General features: G+C 36.5%; 3 protein-coding genes across 4 annotated transcripts; 1 reads left to right on the top strand and 2 right to left on the bottom strand.

Moving 5' to 3' along the window:
- Positions 2,463-6,067, bottom strand: LOC104709814 (ABC transporter B family member 5). The gene is made up of 7 exons (XM_019229074.1): positions 5,829-6,067; positions 4,934-5,733; positions 4,041-4,852; positions 3,658-3,924; positions 3,322-3,585; positions 2,947-3,243; positions 2,463-2,866 (listed from the first exon to the last, which is right to left on the bottom strand). The coding sequence occupies exons 1-7, from the start codon at positions 6,053-6,055 to the stop codon at positions 2,513-2,515; spliced, it is 3,021 nt and encodes a 1,006-aa protein (XP_019084619.1). The 5' UTR covers positions 6,056-6,067; the 3' UTR covers positions 2,463-2,512.
- On the top strand, positions 8,887-10,805 carry LOC104707925 (two-pore potassium channel 5-like). Its single transcript, XM_010424382.2, has 2 exons — positions 8,887-10,114; positions 10,416-10,805. The coding sequence occupies exons 1-2, from the start codon at positions 9,012-9,014 to the stop codon at positions 10,561-10,563; spliced, it is 1,251 nt and encodes a 416-aa protein (XP_010422684.1). The 5' UTR covers positions 8,887-9,011; the 3' UTR covers positions 10,564-10,805.
- On the bottom strand, positions 12,973-15,582 carry LOC104707924 (S-adenosylmethionine synthase). 2 transcript variants are annotated; one of them, XM_019228662.1, is made up of 3 exons: positions 15,383-15,582; positions 13,401-14,638; positions 12,973-13,119 (listed from the first exon to the last, which is right to left on the bottom strand). In XM_019228662.1, the coding sequence occupies exon 2, from the start codon at positions 14,625-14,627 to the stop codon at positions 13,446-13,448; it is 1,182 nt and encodes a 393-aa protein (XP_019084207.1). In that variant the 5' UTR covers positions 14,628-14,638; positions 15,383-15,582; the 3' UTR covers positions 12,973-13,119; positions 13,401-13,445. The 2 variants fall into 2 exon arrangements, with proteins under 2 accessions (XP_019084207.1, XP_010422683.1); XM_010424381.1 differs by lacking the exon at positions 12,973-13,119 and having other exon boundaries at positions 13,270-14,638.

The following is a 17,715-nucleotide window of genomic DNA, read 5'->3' as shown; positions in this document are numbered from 1 at the left end:
ATTGGAACTCTAGTTCCTTGATTCACTCTTACACATTCAACAACTCTTAACAACTCACTTATACTCTAACTATGACTAGGTTTACTTTAGTTATCACAACTCTTCTTGTTGGACCTTAACTAAACACTTATTCATATGGGCCTTATCATCACCGATGGCCCAATTCACAAAACACAAACCCAAATGGTTTGTTGACTTTCTTCTCCTCCCTTGACTCCTCTCTTCACGTCGTCTCTTCTCCGACAACGTTTTCTTCTTTACGGGAGCTTTGCTGCTTTGCTTCTTCTTCTTTGTTCTTCGACTGACTGATTTCTCTTTGTTGCAGATTTAATCAAGAACTCAATTCTCAACACTTCCACTATGACAATGAGTGCAAGGAGTTTCCTACGTTCCCCATCCATTCTATTACCTGATGCCTTCATCTTATCACGCTTCAACATTGAAACAATTTCCTGTATGGTGTAAGTTTCTTTTGGTCCAAGAAGAGTATACCAATATGCATCATCTCCTTCCGCAGTAGTTTCGAGCTTCTTAAGCTGTTCTTTAGATGGATAAGTGGAACAATTCAAACCTGTGAGTAGACCAAACTCTCGGAGGGAGAAACGAATTGGGTGACCACCATACACAAACCACATTTCGTGACGCTTGCGTGTTACAAGAGATCGACTAGTTTACCAGAGAGTGAGCTTTTGCGGATAGGTAATTGAAAAAGACGGCCAAAACAAGATTCTTTCAACCACTCAAACTCCGGAGATCCCTTCAAAACTTCAACGATGTCCAACATATATTCCGGCTTTGAATATGAGTTGATACGACCTCTTGTAGGGTAGCGATTGGTTGCGAATAACCTAGGAGGGAGGAAGGAGGGGTTTATATCCTGGGAAAGTTCCTCCTGCAACAGATCAGCCTCCATCAAACTATGTCCTGGGCATCTGGAATGATGGACAACAATATTGTTAGCGAAGCAGTATATTGACAAATGTCTATCAGTATTGCCTATTAATTACCCTTCAACATTGTTGGAGCGGACTTACATAGTTGAAGCGGATGAATCCGGGCTACAGTGGTCCTTATCGATTTCCTCACCATTGTTACCTTCGTTTTCGCAACTGTTACGACGGAGAACATATGATAAGTGAATAAATATGCTCCCAAAGTAACTTCCGATGCACAGTAATTTCTTGTATAGTGAAAGACAAACCTAGATGGGATTTGAACATTGTCCACCATAGCGGGAGGAAATCTACATTACAGACAAAGGGTTGATATTAATGTCATGGCTTGAGGGTTAAAAGAGATCAACATAAAAACACAAATGGTAGACGACAATTACGAAAAATTACTTGTATAGTGATGCAAAGTAATTTCTTGTATAGTGAAAGACAAATCTGGATGGGATTTGTACATCGTCCACCAGAACTATCGAAATCCTACATGACAGACAAATGTTTGATATTAGGAACATTAGAGAAACATACAAACAAATGGTACACGAGAAGGACAAAATGTACCTTTTTTGTCTACCCCCTCTTCTGCTTGTGATGTCCTCAGGAAACTTCGAGAGGCCATCGAAACTGCCTGAAACCCCAAAAAAAATTAAACGACGGACCAGATCTGCTGAAGTAAAACTAATACTTGTAGACAACATCATCGAGACAACCAAATATACCTATTTTGTCCAGATCTGAGGAAGAAACCTCCAGTTTCCGGGATCTCCGAGATGGCGTGTACACTGCGGGAGAAAAAAAAAAGATAAAGAGTATGAGATCTAGTCGATTGATAGTCTTCAAAGGATAGACAACAGTCGAGACGGTCCAAAATAACCTTCGTGGTCCGTTGGTGATGTTGCTTTCGGTGTGGTCCAGAATTTCGTCCGGCCTTTCGCGGTGAACCTGAATTTCCGATATATCGGTGGCGATGGAAGGCCTAACCGACGGTCCAAGAGGTCGGAGAATTCGTTGGAGGAATGATTTGATGGTTGGTTGTTTATCCATAGTCGCCGGCGTTACGATGGAGATATTGAACAGTTAGTGATAAAGAGAAGAAAGGAGAAAGAAGAGAAAGAAAATGAGAAGTTTTGTTTTCGATTCAGAAGAAAAATAAAAGAGAACTTTAACCCGTTTATCATATTAAATGACTGACTTCTTTATGTCACATCCAAGAACTCGAACAGACGCACAGATTAGGGCGCAACTTCCAAAGGTTTCAATGGCCATACAAATGAAGGGCAAAACGATCTATTTACGTCAATGCGATGGCAGGCGGGAAAATGGAATTATGGAAATGGCAAAACCCAATAAGTTGGTCACTGTACATGGCATGATTGTTAGATTTCTCAAATATCATACCTACTTACTTAATTAAAAGATTATTGAGTCAAAAAAATATTAATAATCGATACAAACATAACACGGCTTAATAAATTAGTAAATTTAAATGTTTGATCAAATTATATTTTTGATGAGTTAAATTATATTTTTGATGAGTTAAAAACGAAGAAAAATTGATTTTATCAGTTAGAAGCACTGATGTGAAGTTGAACGAGCGAGGCATAGACACCACCTTCGATATTGATCAACGTCTCGTGCGTCCCTTTCTCTACGATCACACCGTTCTTGACGACGGCGATAACGTCAGCGTTCTTGATCGTCGAAAGCCTGTGAGCCACTACTACGGTGGTCCGGTTCACCATCACCCGGTCAAGTGCGTCTTGGACCACCCGCTCCGATTCTGCATCCAACGCGCTCGTTGCTTCGTCGAGTAACAAAATCTTAGGTTCTTTCACGATGGCACGTGCAATTGCCACGCGCTGCTTCTGTCCACCCGACAACTGTATCCCTCTCTCTCCCACAACCGTATCGTAGCCCTAAAATGAAATGAGAAAGAGTTAAGCTTGCGCATGCAGTAAGATATCTCTCTGTTGAATAAAAGCCTTGTTTAAATTACCTGTTGTTTACTAGATATGAACCTGTGGGCGTTAGCGAGCTGCGAGGCAACTATGATCTCAGCCTCGGTTGCTTCTTGACCACCTTTTCCATAAGCAATGTTCGATCGTATCGTGTCGTTGAAGAGTATAGGCTCTTGCCCTACAAGCCCCATTTGTTGTCTCAGCCATTTCAGTTGCAGCTTCTTGAGGTCAACTCCGTCTAGAGTTATATGACCCGAATCCGGATCGTAAAACCTCTGTAACAGAGAAATCACTGTAGATTTACCTGACCCACTCTCTCCGACCAAAGCAACCGTCTGACATATAAGCGCAAGAATTAAAAGAGTACTTTATTTGTGTCAAGTTGACAATAGTCTTTCGGTCATGTTTGTTACCTTTCCGGCACGAATGGTGAAACACAGGTCACGAAATATCTGAATGTCAGGTCTAGTTTGGTAAGCGAAGCTTATGTGACAAAGTTCGATATCTCCCTTTACGTTCTCCAACACCATTCCCGATTCATCTCTCGAATCTATCTTCGATTTCGCATCAATAATTCTGAAAATAGAAGCAGCAGCACCCTTAGCTTTACTCGAATCAGGAGCAAAAGAACTCGCCTGCGATATCCCAATTGCTGTCATCGTTAACGCCAAGAAAACCTGCAGATTATATCGTAAGAACTATTAGCTCTCTTCTTGTCAAGATTCACATTCACTATAGAAGAAAAAAACCTGGAAAACATCGTTGAAGTTTGTCTTTCCAGCTTTAACCAATCTAGCACCCGCGTAGAAACAAGTACCGTAGACAGAGTAAAGAATGAAAAAGGAGAGACCAAACCCTAATCCGCTGATTAACCCTTGCTTAATTCCAGATTTAATCGTATCTTCACATCGTTTCTTATACATCTCCATCACTTTCTCCTCCGCACAGAAAGACGCAACGGTTCTTATACTCCCCACCGCGTCGTTCGCTACCTGACTCGCCTCCTCGTACTTTGCCTGGAAACATTTTCTTCCAATACTTAGTTTCTTCTTGAACAAGAACCCTAAATCCTTGATAACTCATTAAAAAAAAGTAAGGTAAACAGAGAGTATCCAGTTCGCAGAGGACCAACCTTAGCGTCTGCACTGAAGCCTTTCATGGACATAATTTGAACATAACCATTGATTCCAGTTAAAGGAATCATTACTAAGATAATAACCGCCAATTCCCAGTTTGCCGTGAAAGCTATGATCAGTCCTGACACTGCGGCTGCAACGTTCTTAACAGATAAAGACAATGAGTCTCCCACAAGAGTCCTAATCAAGGCTGCATCTGCAGAGAGCCTCGCTCCCATTGCACCACTCGAGTTCTCTGGCTCATCGAACCACCCAACCTCCATGTGCACAACTTTCTCAAAACACATTGATCTTATCCTCCGAATCAGTCTCCCTCCAGCGATAGCAAACAAGCAACTATTCGTTGGATACAGTATCAAAGAGGCTACACCAAGAAGAAGGAATATCATCGACCAGAATCTTGAATCTCTCTGCATCTCATGAGGTGCTTTGAAGAAAGCTCCGATTACTTTAGCAAAGACGATCCCAAAAATTGGGAATATAGTTCCGCTCACTGCCCCTACTAAGGCTCCAAGTATAAGAATGGGAATCTCCGGTTTGTTTAGAGAAGCGATTCGAGTAATCGACACATTCTGTGATAGTTCTTGAGGCATTTTAGTATTATCTTGGCTTGCAAGTAAATCAAGATTAGAAACAGAGTCACCATCATGCCTTATGCTGTGGTTTTCTAATGGACTGCTCACTGATCTTGATCCATCTAGCAATCCATTAGAAATATCCAATCGATTTGATTCTTTATTTATCTCTTGTAACCGTATAAGCTGTGAATAAGCCCCTTCATGATCCTTGAGTAATTCCGAATGTGAACCTGTTAAACCAAAAAAAAAACAGAGAAATTTTTCGGAGCTGAATCAAACCCTAAAACTGAAATGCAGAAATGTTATTTTACCTTCTTCCACTATCTTTCCACGGTGAATCACAGCAATCGTATCAGCGTTTCTCACCGTGCTTAACCGATGCGCGACAATCACAGTAGTCCGGCTCATCATTACCCTATCTAACGCTTCTTGAACGACTCTTTCGGATTCCGCATCTAGTGCGCTCGTCGCTTCATCTAACAGCAAGATCCGCGGATCTTTAAGTATAGCCCTCGCGATAGCAATCCTCTGTTTCTGTCCTCCAGAGAGTTGAGTTCCATGTTCCCCTACCAATGTCTCTAAACCTCGAGGCAACTTGTCGATGAAATTAGCCGCGTTTGCTATCTTTGCCGCTGCTTTAATCTCTTCAACCGTTGCACTCTCTTTCCCGTACCCGATATTCTCCTTTATACTTGAAGAAAACAAAACAGGTTCTTGACTAACCAATCCAATCTTTCCCCTAATCCACTTCACCTGAAACTCCTTTAAGTCGACACCATCAATAAGCACTTGTCCAGAAGTCGGATCATAAAACCTTTCAATCAAACTGATCACTGTAGATTTCCCACTGCCGCTCTCTCCTACCAAAGCAGCGGTTGTGCCACTCGGAATCGATAGACATAACCCGCCAAAAACCTCTTCTTTAGGCTTTGCAGGGTAGCTAAAACACACATCTCTCAGCTCAATTACGCCTCTAATATCATCTAAAACCTTCCCGTTAAGGTTAAAAGCATCAATCGACGGCCTTCTTTCGATCGTTTCAAACATCTTATACGCTGCAGCTTTACCAGCCGCAAATGCGGTTAGACAAGGTGTTGTTTGCCCCAAAGACCTATACAAAGAAAAAGAAAAAAAAAAAACAGTTTTGTTAAACCGTTTTTAACTGTGTCTTGTACTTCAAAGAACAATATGTGTGTTTACTCTCACATGGAACTCGCAACCACAATGACCATTACATTGATCACTGCACCCCCTGTATACCCTTTTTTTAGTATCATTTCTCCACCAAACCATATAGCCAAAGCGTAGCTACAAAAGAACACCAAGAACATTACTCCAAGACCTAAACCCGTAACGAAACCTTGCTTAACATTGAACTTATACGCCGAATTTATAGACTCTCTGTAGCTACTCATCGCTTGCTTCTCTCCCATGAAAGAAGCAACCTGAATAAAACATGCATACATCTTGGTTAGATTTGCAAAACTTTTGATGAACAATCAACGCAAGAAATTTTAAAAACAGGGAAAAGGAAGCATTTTTACGGTTCGAATAGACCCGAAAGTTTTCTCAACAACAGTTGATGCTTTTGCAGAAGCAGCTTGTTCTTGAGAAGAAGCCCTAGAAACTATAATCGCCATAGCTGCACCAGCCATAGCAAGAAGAGGAATTGAGGTTAACATAACAAGTGTTAGTAACCATCCTTTTACAAACGCTAAAACAAATCCACCCAAGAATGTTGCAATCAGCTGAACAAACTTCCCAACCTGCCAAAAGTTTTCACTTTTAGAAATTTTTTCTATTTTTTTTTTTTTATAAATGCTCTGTTTTGCCTGCTTTTGGTTGTTTACCTTCTCACCCATGGCATCTAGTATAAGAACCGTATCACCAGACATTCGACCAATAACTTCTCCAGTCTTTGTTTCCACATCGAAGAATGCAATGTCTTGTCTTAGGATCGTTTGTAGATATAAACTCCTTATTCTTGCGGCTTGTCTTTCTCCCGTTATCATCCAACAAGCCACCTCTTTACAATAAAGAGTAAAATATATTCATTCCATTTGAAACATAAAACCAATGCTAAAACCATATTTTATGAGAAATGGACAGAGTATATGTATATTGCTTACGAAGAAAGGCTGCTACTAATGTCCCAAGCCCAAGGTAGACAAATTTCAAACAAACCTAAATGTAGAAAGAACCAAACATAATATAAAGTTAACATCCAAAAACAGCTACAAAAGATTGTTTCTTTTTTGGGTTATAATCTAACCTTGGAGACTATCTCAACAATGTCTTTGTTGTTCTGGTTTTGACCAATCGAGTCGATGAGATCACCAAACAAGAAAGTCATTAAAGGAAAACCAAGACCGTTGCCAATAGCTCCGATCGAACCAACGACCATCAACAACACATCCCAAGAATCTGAGAAGGAAAACAGTTTGTAGAATGGTACGGTCTTTGTCTTTGTCTTTGTCTTGTCTTCCTTTTTCCCCTTCTTCATCTCCTCCTTATTCTGAATGAACTAAAATTTTCGACTAGATTTGCTAAAGAGAAAAATGACCCATCAAGTTATTTAACAATGACACAAAGTCTTAAAGAGCCTATACAGAAAGATCATACAAAACATATGAAGGATCATAAAAACATTTCAAATTTTTGTTTACTAATTACTAGTTGTTTAGTAATACAAAAATCAGATAAATATTTGTTTAACAACATAAAATATTTTAAATAGTGTTATTTTTGGAAATTTGTGCAGTGTATTATAATTGTCCATAAAATTTGTTTTAGTGTTATTTTATGATATTTCTCCTATGGTTTAAGAACCTATATATTTTCTATATTATTCCAAATTAAAAATATCAATAGTCGTCTTCTGTTATGGGGGTCTACTAATTTCTTTCATCAACTCAAACTAAACTTGATCGTGTATTCCATTATTCCTTATTGTATCAAAATGTTAAATGTTATAGTGTATTAAAACCTAAAAACAGGCATAATTGTAATGGGCCTTAGATAAGCCTAATCAAAAAGTAGGCCATAGTGATGTAGATTGCGTAGGTTTTTTATTGTCCTTTTTCTTTCATGAAGCTAGGTGAGAGCATCCATGCTCCATGAGATGATATATTATTTGAGGTTCTCAAACAATGTTTTTTTTTTTAAATATATAATTTGATTTTATAATTGAGTTTTAATTTGGAAAAGAAAAAATTGAACCATTCAATAAAAGTTAATTTGGTTTGCAAGTCTTCCAACATCTTTCTTACTCTCTCTATCTCTTTTTCCTTTTTATTTAATGTCGAATTGTCGATAATCGTTTTATGACACAGATTGAATAGAGAATGAAGTTTATTCACTGCACTGAAGTGTTTATGAATCGTGACCAAAGCTGGGCCATTGTTTGATTGTTGTATATTAGTAATAGTATACACATTTGTTAAATAAATAGAGAGTAACTGGTTAAAAATATAAGAAGAAAAAAAAAAGAAGTAAAAACCTAATGAGCACCTTTCACGAATCACGAAACGAACCCAACTACATATTCTCACTCAATAATACAAAAGAAAATAATATCTCACTATTAATTGAGAATATAAAAGAAAATAATTATTGATTTCATTAAATTCATTGGCTCACAATTAATGGTAATCTCTTATTGCTACAATTAAAAAAAAAATTCTACCCGATGTATAATAACGAAAATGATTAGCTAAAACCGTAAATAACAGTGTTGATTAGCATCTGTATCTTTATAACACAATAAGATAACGTACATTTTTATTATTATTACTAATTATAAAATAATATAAAAGAGATGATATTAATTTTAAAATTGTACAAATCTTTTTTTTTGTTTTAGTGTTTTTTTTGTATGAGCGGAACCAATATAGGATATGTGGATCAAATGTCTCTTGTGAATTTTTAAAACAGGTTAAATTTTTTATTTTTTTCCTATATTCTTTTTTCTCCTATACTCGTTAAATTTTTTCTCCTATATTCTTTTTTAATACATTTACACAATAATCCGTAGAATTTATATCGAACTCTTTTTTCGTCTTACTGTATTAAAGTCGGACCCATTAAATATCAAGATCTGTACTTTGCGTAAACTAATACGCATGTGGGTTAATATATAGAAGGAACATAACTTAAAGCTCCCGGTAATGTATTTTCATACGTGGCATATGTCCCCCATTTCTTAAAACTCTATAAAAATAAAATAGAAAAATTGCTAATCCAATCACACTTCTCTCTCTCTCTTTTCACCATTTCCGATAAAAAAAAAAAAAAAAAAACCTTTCTTATGGAATTTTCCGGTCAAAAAAAAAAAATCTCAAAAATTTTGATTAGCTTTTAGTACAGAGAGATTACTCATTTCTTTGGTAAATGGATCATCACCACCAACCTCTCATCAGCCCTCAATCACGTTTCCGTCTCGAACCCATCCCTGAGAACCCAAACTCCTCCTCCTCCTCCTCGGCCGCCGTCACAACAATCCCTCGCTCTATCTCAAACACTTCCTTCTTCCACGAGATTTCTCAAGAACGTCTTCTTCATCTTCAAGACCTCGAAGAATCCGTACAAAACGACGACGAAGACCAAGACGAAGAAGACAGAGACCAAGAAGAAACAGATCGGTTCTACTCCAATTATACAAGACCACTTCACAGATGTCGTACAGCTCCAGCTATGGTAATAATCAAAGACTTGAGACCAAACAAAACCCAAGAAACAAAGAAACCATCACCAATCTCAAAATCAATCATCAAACAAGCTCTGTTATTGCTGATCATCTACTTAACCTTAGGGGTTTCAATCTACTCCTTCAACAGAGACCACTACTCAGGGATCGAGACTCATCCCGTTGTCGACGCTCTCTATTTCTGTATCGTCACTATGTGCACGATCGGTTACGGTGACATCGCCCCGTTGACCCCATGGACTAAGATCTTCGCCGTTGTCTTCGTTCTCTTCGGATTCGGGTTCTTGGATATACTTCTGAGCGGTGTTGTCAACTACGTTTTGGATCTTCAAGAGAGTATGATCCTAACCGGAATCCAAACCAACCAGCAGCAGCAGCATCACCATCGCTTCTCTGCTAAAGATTACATCATCGATTTCGAGAAAGGGAGGATGAGGATAAGGATGAAGGTTGGTTTAGCGCTATGCGTCGTCGTTTTGTGTATCGGCGTTGGTGCTTTGGTTTTGCATTTCGTTGAGGATTTGGGTTTCGTTGATTCGGTTTATCTCTCGGTTATGTCGGTTACTACGGTTGGGTACGGTGATCGGGCTTTTAAGACGCTTGAAGGGAGGCTTTTCGCCGCGGTTTGGCTTCTTGTTTCCACTCTTGCGGTGGCGCGTGCGTTTTTGTATCTGGCGGAGGCGAGGATTGATCGGCGGCATCGGAAAGCTGTTAAATTGGCTTTGAATAGAGAGATCACCGTTGAGGATTTGCTCACTGCTGACACTTATCAACATGGTTTCATCAGGTTTAAACATTTCTAACTTTTAAAACTTATTTTTATAAACATTTTTGATTAGTTTTGGAACATTTTGGTTATAATTAAGATTGAGTTGGAGCTGTTTCTAATAATGGGTTTATGCCATTTCTTAAGGTTTATGTGTTCAGATTGTGTAAATCATTAATCTTTAGAGTAATCATGTTAATCTTGAGACTTTTTCTTGCAAGCAACAGTCTTTGTTACATCTTTATCCATATGAGATTAAGTGATTAATCTTCTGACACTTTTTTTGTTTTGTTTGGATTTGACTTTGGTGTGTGTGTCTCAGTAAATCAGAGTATATAGTGTTGAAGCTTAAGGAGATGGGGAAGATCACTGATAAAGACATTAACCAGGTTGTGATTCAGTTTGATAAACTTGATTCCAATAATTTGGGCAAAATCACTTTACCTGATCTTTTGAGGGGTCCTTTGTGACAAAAGAACATTCTCTGTCTCTGCTTTGTTTTTTAGTGTTCCTTCTTGTACAATTATCTTAATTTTTTTTTTACCTTTTTAAGAAAAATAACTGAATATATATATATATATATATATAGCAGCAATGATTTATACAAAGAATTATCTCTCAATTTATAAGAGATAATATAAATGTGTATGTGTTTTTTCTTTTTTGCTTTGTATAAACTCAATGGCCAAAGATATTTTCGGACAAGGTTTCCTATTAACAATTTTCTTTATATTATTTTGTTTTTAAAAATGAATATTGAGATATTTTATTAAATAAAAGGTTGGTAAATGAATTTGGTGAGATATAATTAAGAAAATTAAAAATGATATGGAAAAAGAAAAACTAATCTTTCACTTCGTGAGATCATTCAGTGGGAAAAAGACTCTAAAGCTGACGCTTTTTTGTCTTTTGATTTAGTAGAAAGGTCGATTGACCAAGTCTCCCATCATAATCCATGCACAAAATTTAGCAGAACAAATATTTGTTTAAAACCGGTAACATTGATTAGAGAATCAGTTAAACACAGATTGGTTTAAGGTTCTTCTGCTTCTGCATAATCAATTTTATCATTTAAAAGTAAACAAGTTGAGAATACTTAAATGACACTATCCAGATTCCGGACAATGACTATAACAAGATAAACACAGCTTATTATCGTCAGCACTGTGTTAAGTTTTAAAGCTATTTACGAATCAATAATGGCTTTGATTGGTAACACATTTAACAGCGGTCCGCTCATTTGTTTATCAATCGGATGAGCAATTGAAATAGGTGGTTGAAACGAGTGGTTTGAACAAGTGGTTGAAAGAGGTGGCTAGAAGCTTAAACGAGGTAGTTTCCAACCGCTTTAAAATAGGTGAGTTTGCAACCGCCTTGTTTATAAAACGAGCGGTTAAAATTTTTTTAGTTATTAAAAAAAAAATTTTGTAAAAAAAAAAATAGTTATGTATTTATATTATTTATGTAAAGAGTTTTAAAAATAAAATTGATAATTTCTAAAAATTGTTTAAATTTTAAACTATTTTTTGTTGTTATTTACAATAATGTTTTTACTATTCGACCGCTCGTTACCAATCATAACTATTATTTAACCGCTTGTTTGAATTTAACAATTTTTTTCTTTCATCTTTGTACCCGCTTTCTCTTTAACCGCATTCTCTACAACCGCTAAAAAAACCTTAACCGTCTTCTTTAAAAGATGTTACCAATAGAAGCCAATATTAAATGTTTTTGATAAGCTTTGAAAGAAAAAAAAAAAAAAAAGGAAAAATGTTTTTGTTTTCGTACGTCTGGTATCGTGTGAACCGACAAGTAAAGAATCTCGTAAAGGCAATGTAAATGGCTTCCACATCTATATTCATTTTTTCCTTTTGAATGGATCAAACATATTATCTGTTTTTAAAATAAAATAATTAAAATCATTTAGCAGTGTCGTTGTTTGTTGAGAATGATTGTAGTTTCGTGTTGTACTCAAAGATAGATAATACGTGTAATTTCGTATATCTGACATAGATAGTTTTATACTTCCCACAGATATACGTTTGAAACTTTATAAAATATTCTAATCGGCTATATATCGGCATCGGTATAATCAATTTTGAAAATGCATGTTGATGATATTTTTGTTGTTGTTGACAAGACTAGTCACCACCTTAAAAACGTACCAAAAATCGAACTGGATAAGTGTTTGGGTAGGATCTACATGACATCTGCATAGTCTATTATAGATTGGTGTGTATTCTAATAACCGAATTACCTAATCTATGTTCGTCGACAGTCCATCGTAACCAAGTACCAACATGTCTTTTCTGTTTTTTTTTCCCCATAAAATTTTCAATTAAAAGAAGTGACCATACGAGCTAAGTTATGGCATTTACGTTATACAGTTTAAGAGTAGAGAGAGTTAAGCAAGAACTTCATCTATTTTCTTTTATAAAAAAGCTAACAAACAGAGTGGTAAAAGGTAAAAGAGAAAGAGTAGATTGTTTAGAAGCTTTTCAAAAGTCCACGACCTTCGACGCTCTCTTCTACCACGATCCCTTCGTCCTTTTACCGTTTATACATTGCTTTTCGGATCTTTTGAGTTGGTTGGTTTTAGACTTTTAGTTAACCAACATTTCTTACAACAGCCAAGAATAGGTAAATGACAACATAGATAATTAGATTTCGCTCCCGATCAGTATAGCATAAACCAACATTCATAATGATTAATGATAAACAAATTCAACCGTCTAAGCACAATTATATAGTTATCATATACTATAGGGTAATCAACATGCAACAGTTAAATGGTAAATGACAGCATAGACAATTTTATTCAAATCTGCTAATACTTCCCATTGCTTTAGATAGACAACTAATTGCATAAAATCCAGAAATGTAGGGCACAAACTACAACTACAAAACCCAAGAGAAAACATCGCAAAGATCAAACTTAATACTAGTAAACAAACCATAAACTTTCATTTGAAGAATACAAGAAGAAAAACAGAAACATAGGGATTTAATTATTCGTCCATGGTAGGNTACTACCGTCCATTGATTTTGGATCTTTTGAGTTGGTTGGTTTTAGTTAACCAACATTTCTTACAATAGCTAAATTAGGTAAAATGACAACATAGCTAAGATAATTAGATTTAGCTTCCGATCAGTATAGCATAAACCAACATTCATAGTGAAAGAGAAACCATCGCAAACATCAAAATTAATACTAGTAAACAAACCAGAAACTTTCATATCAAGAATACAAGAAGAAGAAGAAGAAAAACAGAAACATAGGGATTTAATTATTGGTCTATGGTAAGGATGTTTAAAGAAACATAGCAAAATATTAAAATCATAAATAATGATATTAAGCTTGAGGTTTGTCCCACTTGAGTGGCTTCACGACCTCCCAGGTGAAATCAGGGTCGTCTCTTCCGAAATGTCCATACGCCGCCGTTTTCAAAAACCTTCCATTTCCTCCTCTCTTCAAGTCCAAGTTAATGGTCATCATTCCTGGCCTGAAGTCGAAGGTCTCTTTCACGATCTTCAATATCTCCTTGTCTGGAATCAACCCTGTTCCGTAAGTGTCAACGAACACAGACAATGGCTCAGGGACTCCAATGGCGTATGAGACCTGGACAAGAGCTCTACGAGCCATTCCATTAGCCACCACACTCTTTGCTGCCTGCCTCACAATGTAAGCTCCACTTCTGTCGACTTTGGTTGGGTCTTTGCCTGAGAAAGCACCTCCTCCGTGAGCTCCCCATCCACCGTAAGTGTCGATGATGATCTTACGTCCAGTCAAACCAGCGTCACCATGTGGTCCACCGATCACAAACCTGCCTGATGGGTTGAGGTGGAAGATGGTTTTGTCATCGAGGTACTTCTCTGGGATGATTGGTTTGATCACGTGCTCCTTGAGGTCACGAGCGATTTCGTCATTGGTCACAGTTTCATCGTGCTGGGTTGAGATAAGGACGGTGTGGACACGGACTGGAACCATAGCTCCGTTGTCGTTGTAGTACTCAACAGTGACTTGGGTCTTGCCATCTGGTCTTAACCAACGGCAAGTTCCATTCTTTCTGACTTCTGTGAGACGAGCACCGATCTTGGTAGCAAGGACATGGCTCAAAGGCATGAGCTCAGGGGTTTCGTCAGTGGCATAACCAAACATGTGTCCTTGGTCTCCAGCTCCAATGTCTTCTGGACGCTTGGTGAAGTGACCGTGAACACCTTGAGCAATGTCTGGGCTCTGTTGTTCGATGTTGACAAGAACCTTGCATTTGTCAGCATCGAGACCAACATCATCAGAGATGAATCCAATGGCGCGGCAAGTGTCACGGACGATCTTCTCATAGTCGACTGTAGCCTTGGTAGTGATCTCACCAAAGACCATGACCATGTTGGTCTTGGTGCATGTCTCGCAAGCAACTTTGCTGTCAGGGTCTTGCTCAAGGCAGGCATCGAGAACTGCATCAGAGATCTGATCGCAAAGTTTGTCTGGGTGTCCTTCGTTCACAGACTCGGATGTGAATAGGAAAGTCTCCATTTTTCAAAAGCCTATAAGAAGAAAAGAAAGATTTGAATCATCAACCTCATAGAAATTAAAGTCAGAACAACATTATGAAAGCGTTTCAAAATCAAAAAGAAAGATGCTACACTCAAGTGACATAAAGATAGAAAGAATCCAGCAAAATCATTATCAAAACCGCATAAAAGAGATGCATCTTATCCAAAAAAGATTCGATTTTCTTCTGATACACAAAGATGCCCAAAGTGTGTTGTTATGAGAGACAGTAGCAATTCTTATGTGATGGAGATCTCTATAGAAGAATGAACAGGAAATATCTTAATAGTTCATGGACTAATGAATTAATCAAGGAGACTCTTTTCATTAATAATAGCTCAGACTTAAGTGCAAATCATTTAAAACCCCAAATCTGTGAAAACTGATAAACCCATTACGCAGATCCGGTACAATGAAACCTGAATCGAGTTCCGAAACTTGATAAAATGAAGTAAGATTAGATACTACGAAAGGACTCGAAAACGAACAGATCCGGATACACCACGTATAACCTAACCTACTCATATCCTCAAATCTAACAAAAAAAAACTTCAGAATCTCATTTCATTAGGCACACTATCACAGATCCAGTTACAAACTATCAAATCTGAATCGTAAAGCATCGAAAAATCTCATTTCATTGCAGATTTAACGAAGCATACGACCCAAAACCCATGTAATCGCGAGAAGAAAAAAAAAATCGATACAGAGAGGGAGAAGGAGAAGAAGAGGGAAACCTGGGACGAAGGAGCGATATCTCAGATCTCGGAGAAACAGATCTCTGAAAGCGAATCTAATAGCGAAGAAGAAGAAACGAGTCGGGGACGATTTGTGGATGAGAAGGGGGTTGGGCTATTTATAGGGATTAACGGCACTGTTGACTGTCAACCGGATGGATGAGTAGGTCTTTTTTTTTTTTACTTCTCATCGGCTTATTCGGCTACTTGCTCATGCTTTTAAAAACCCAATTTTGGAAAGTGAATCATTTTAATATATTATTTTCCTTCTCACTAAGATATAGTTATATACAATAAGGTGTTGTTGCCAAGGAAAAAGGTAGAACTTAAACTTTCATGACATAGTTTTGGTAGGTGAAAAACTATGTGGTTGTTAAGAAAAAATGATGACCATTGAATGTGTCACTAAACGGTTGGATTTAGACTAGAGTCTTCTAATGAAAGATTTGACCTACCTTATTCATATATTCTATATATATTTTTATACAGTTAAATTACTTTTAGAAAAATATATATTTTTTGAATTTGTATATATATATATATATATATATATAGTGAATATATGGGTATATGTCTGACCATTGATGAGGAAATTTATTGACTTGGTTTAAGTTGGTGTTAGGACTCTTTTTCTCTCTTTTTTTTTTTCTTTTACCTTTTCTTTTGGTTTTCAATTATGAGTATCCATTCATGAGACAACTGACAATTACACAATTAAGATGACCCAAAAAAAAACTAGGGGGTATAATCAAAACAAGATTTTGGATGATTTGTGATTTTTTTAAAAATCCACCGTTATTCAACTAGTGATTTTAAAATCACATCTCAAATACACCGTTATTGAAAATGAAATTTGTTAAAAATCATTCAAAATCACTCACAATCTACTGTTATTCAATCAACAATTTGCAAAAATCATAATAAATCCACTATTATTCAAAACCAAATTTTTTTTTTTTTTTTTTAGAAAAACATAATAGTGATTGTGAGAGACTTTGGATACATTTTTGTAAAGGAAATCCTATTAAAACAATTCCACCTTCGAGAATGGTTTTGAAGAATTGGTTTAAAAAAAAAACAAATTACGATTTTGCTATAAAAAAAAATTATGGGCTCTCTTTCTATCTTATATATCTCAACCTCTGAGATAATATTACTCTGTACCTTTCTCTGTTCAATTAGTGCTGGTAACTAATTGGCTATGATATTATCTCAATCCATTGTTCTTCTCTCTCGATTACAGTAGTAATGGGGTTTGTGATCAGTGTAAGGTATGGAACCAATAAATTTATGCTTTGGTGGATATCGTTAATTTTTAGTAATGTTACTTTAGTCAAGTTGAATAATTATTTTGGTGGATAGAGTTGAAATACAAACTCTTTCCTTAAAAACAAATTAAAATATAGTCTATATATATAAAGAAATAATTACTGATTTTGGATTTAATCAATGAAACTTGAATAACTAAAGATATAATAAATATGACTTTTTTACCGCAAGAATTAACTATGACTGAATTATCATATTCGGCACATGTATAATAATAAGTAATAACACTATTAAATGTTTTGCAATCGAGCGAATCTCTCAATTAATTACTAATTTAATGTAGCCAACCGGGAGGTGCCGGTGTCCCCAACAAGTAGCTGCTGGTTTCGGGAGTTCTACTACTAGACTGATTCGGCTCGACTCGGCTCCTTAAAACGGCTAATTCGTGTGTGTAGCTGCTCATATTTCTCTAGTGGGGTTGGTAATGCAACTCTACCCATTTTTATTTAATTGGGAGAAGGATGTTTTTGTTCAAGGCATGATAAGCCACATAATGTTTATTTAGTTTTACTTAATCGTCATTTAAAGAGGCCCACGCCTAAAGTTTACACACAATAAAATCAACCTGGAACAGTAATGAATATACCCGTCTTGTCATACTCAATACCATTTGTGCCATCAGGTTGCTTCTAGCGGAGTGTAACATTGTTCAATTAGTTGGTGATGTGGTATATTGGCAAAATTTGTGGTTTGCGAGGAAAATTTTATTTTGGAAATTGAGTTGTTGTAAGCAAGAAAGCGCTAGCCGCTAAATGCTAAACAGACGGTAACATTTTAACATCTAATCAAAATTTATATAATTTTAGGCTGATTAGAAGTTTAGAAATAAAACATTATAAATATATCATAAATCGATAATACAAAAAAAAAAGATTACCAGACTATTAAATTATGAAATCACAATAAAAATAAAACAAAGTTATTTCTTTAATTCATATCAAATATGAATGTTTATAACTATATATGTACATGAAGATAAAATTTAATTAGATGTTAAAAAATAC

The sequence above is a fragment of the Camelina sativa genome, chromosome 8 (genome assembly GCF_000633955.1).
Source record: "Camelina sativa cultivar DH55 chromosome 8, Cs, whole genome shotgun sequence".
NCBI classification, from domain to species: Eukaryota; Viridiplantae; Streptophyta; class Magnoliopsida; order Brassicales; family Brassicaceae; genus Camelina; species Camelina sativa.
Note: the sequence above shows the minus strand (reverse complement) of the source record. Positions and strands in the feature narration are given on the sequence as shown.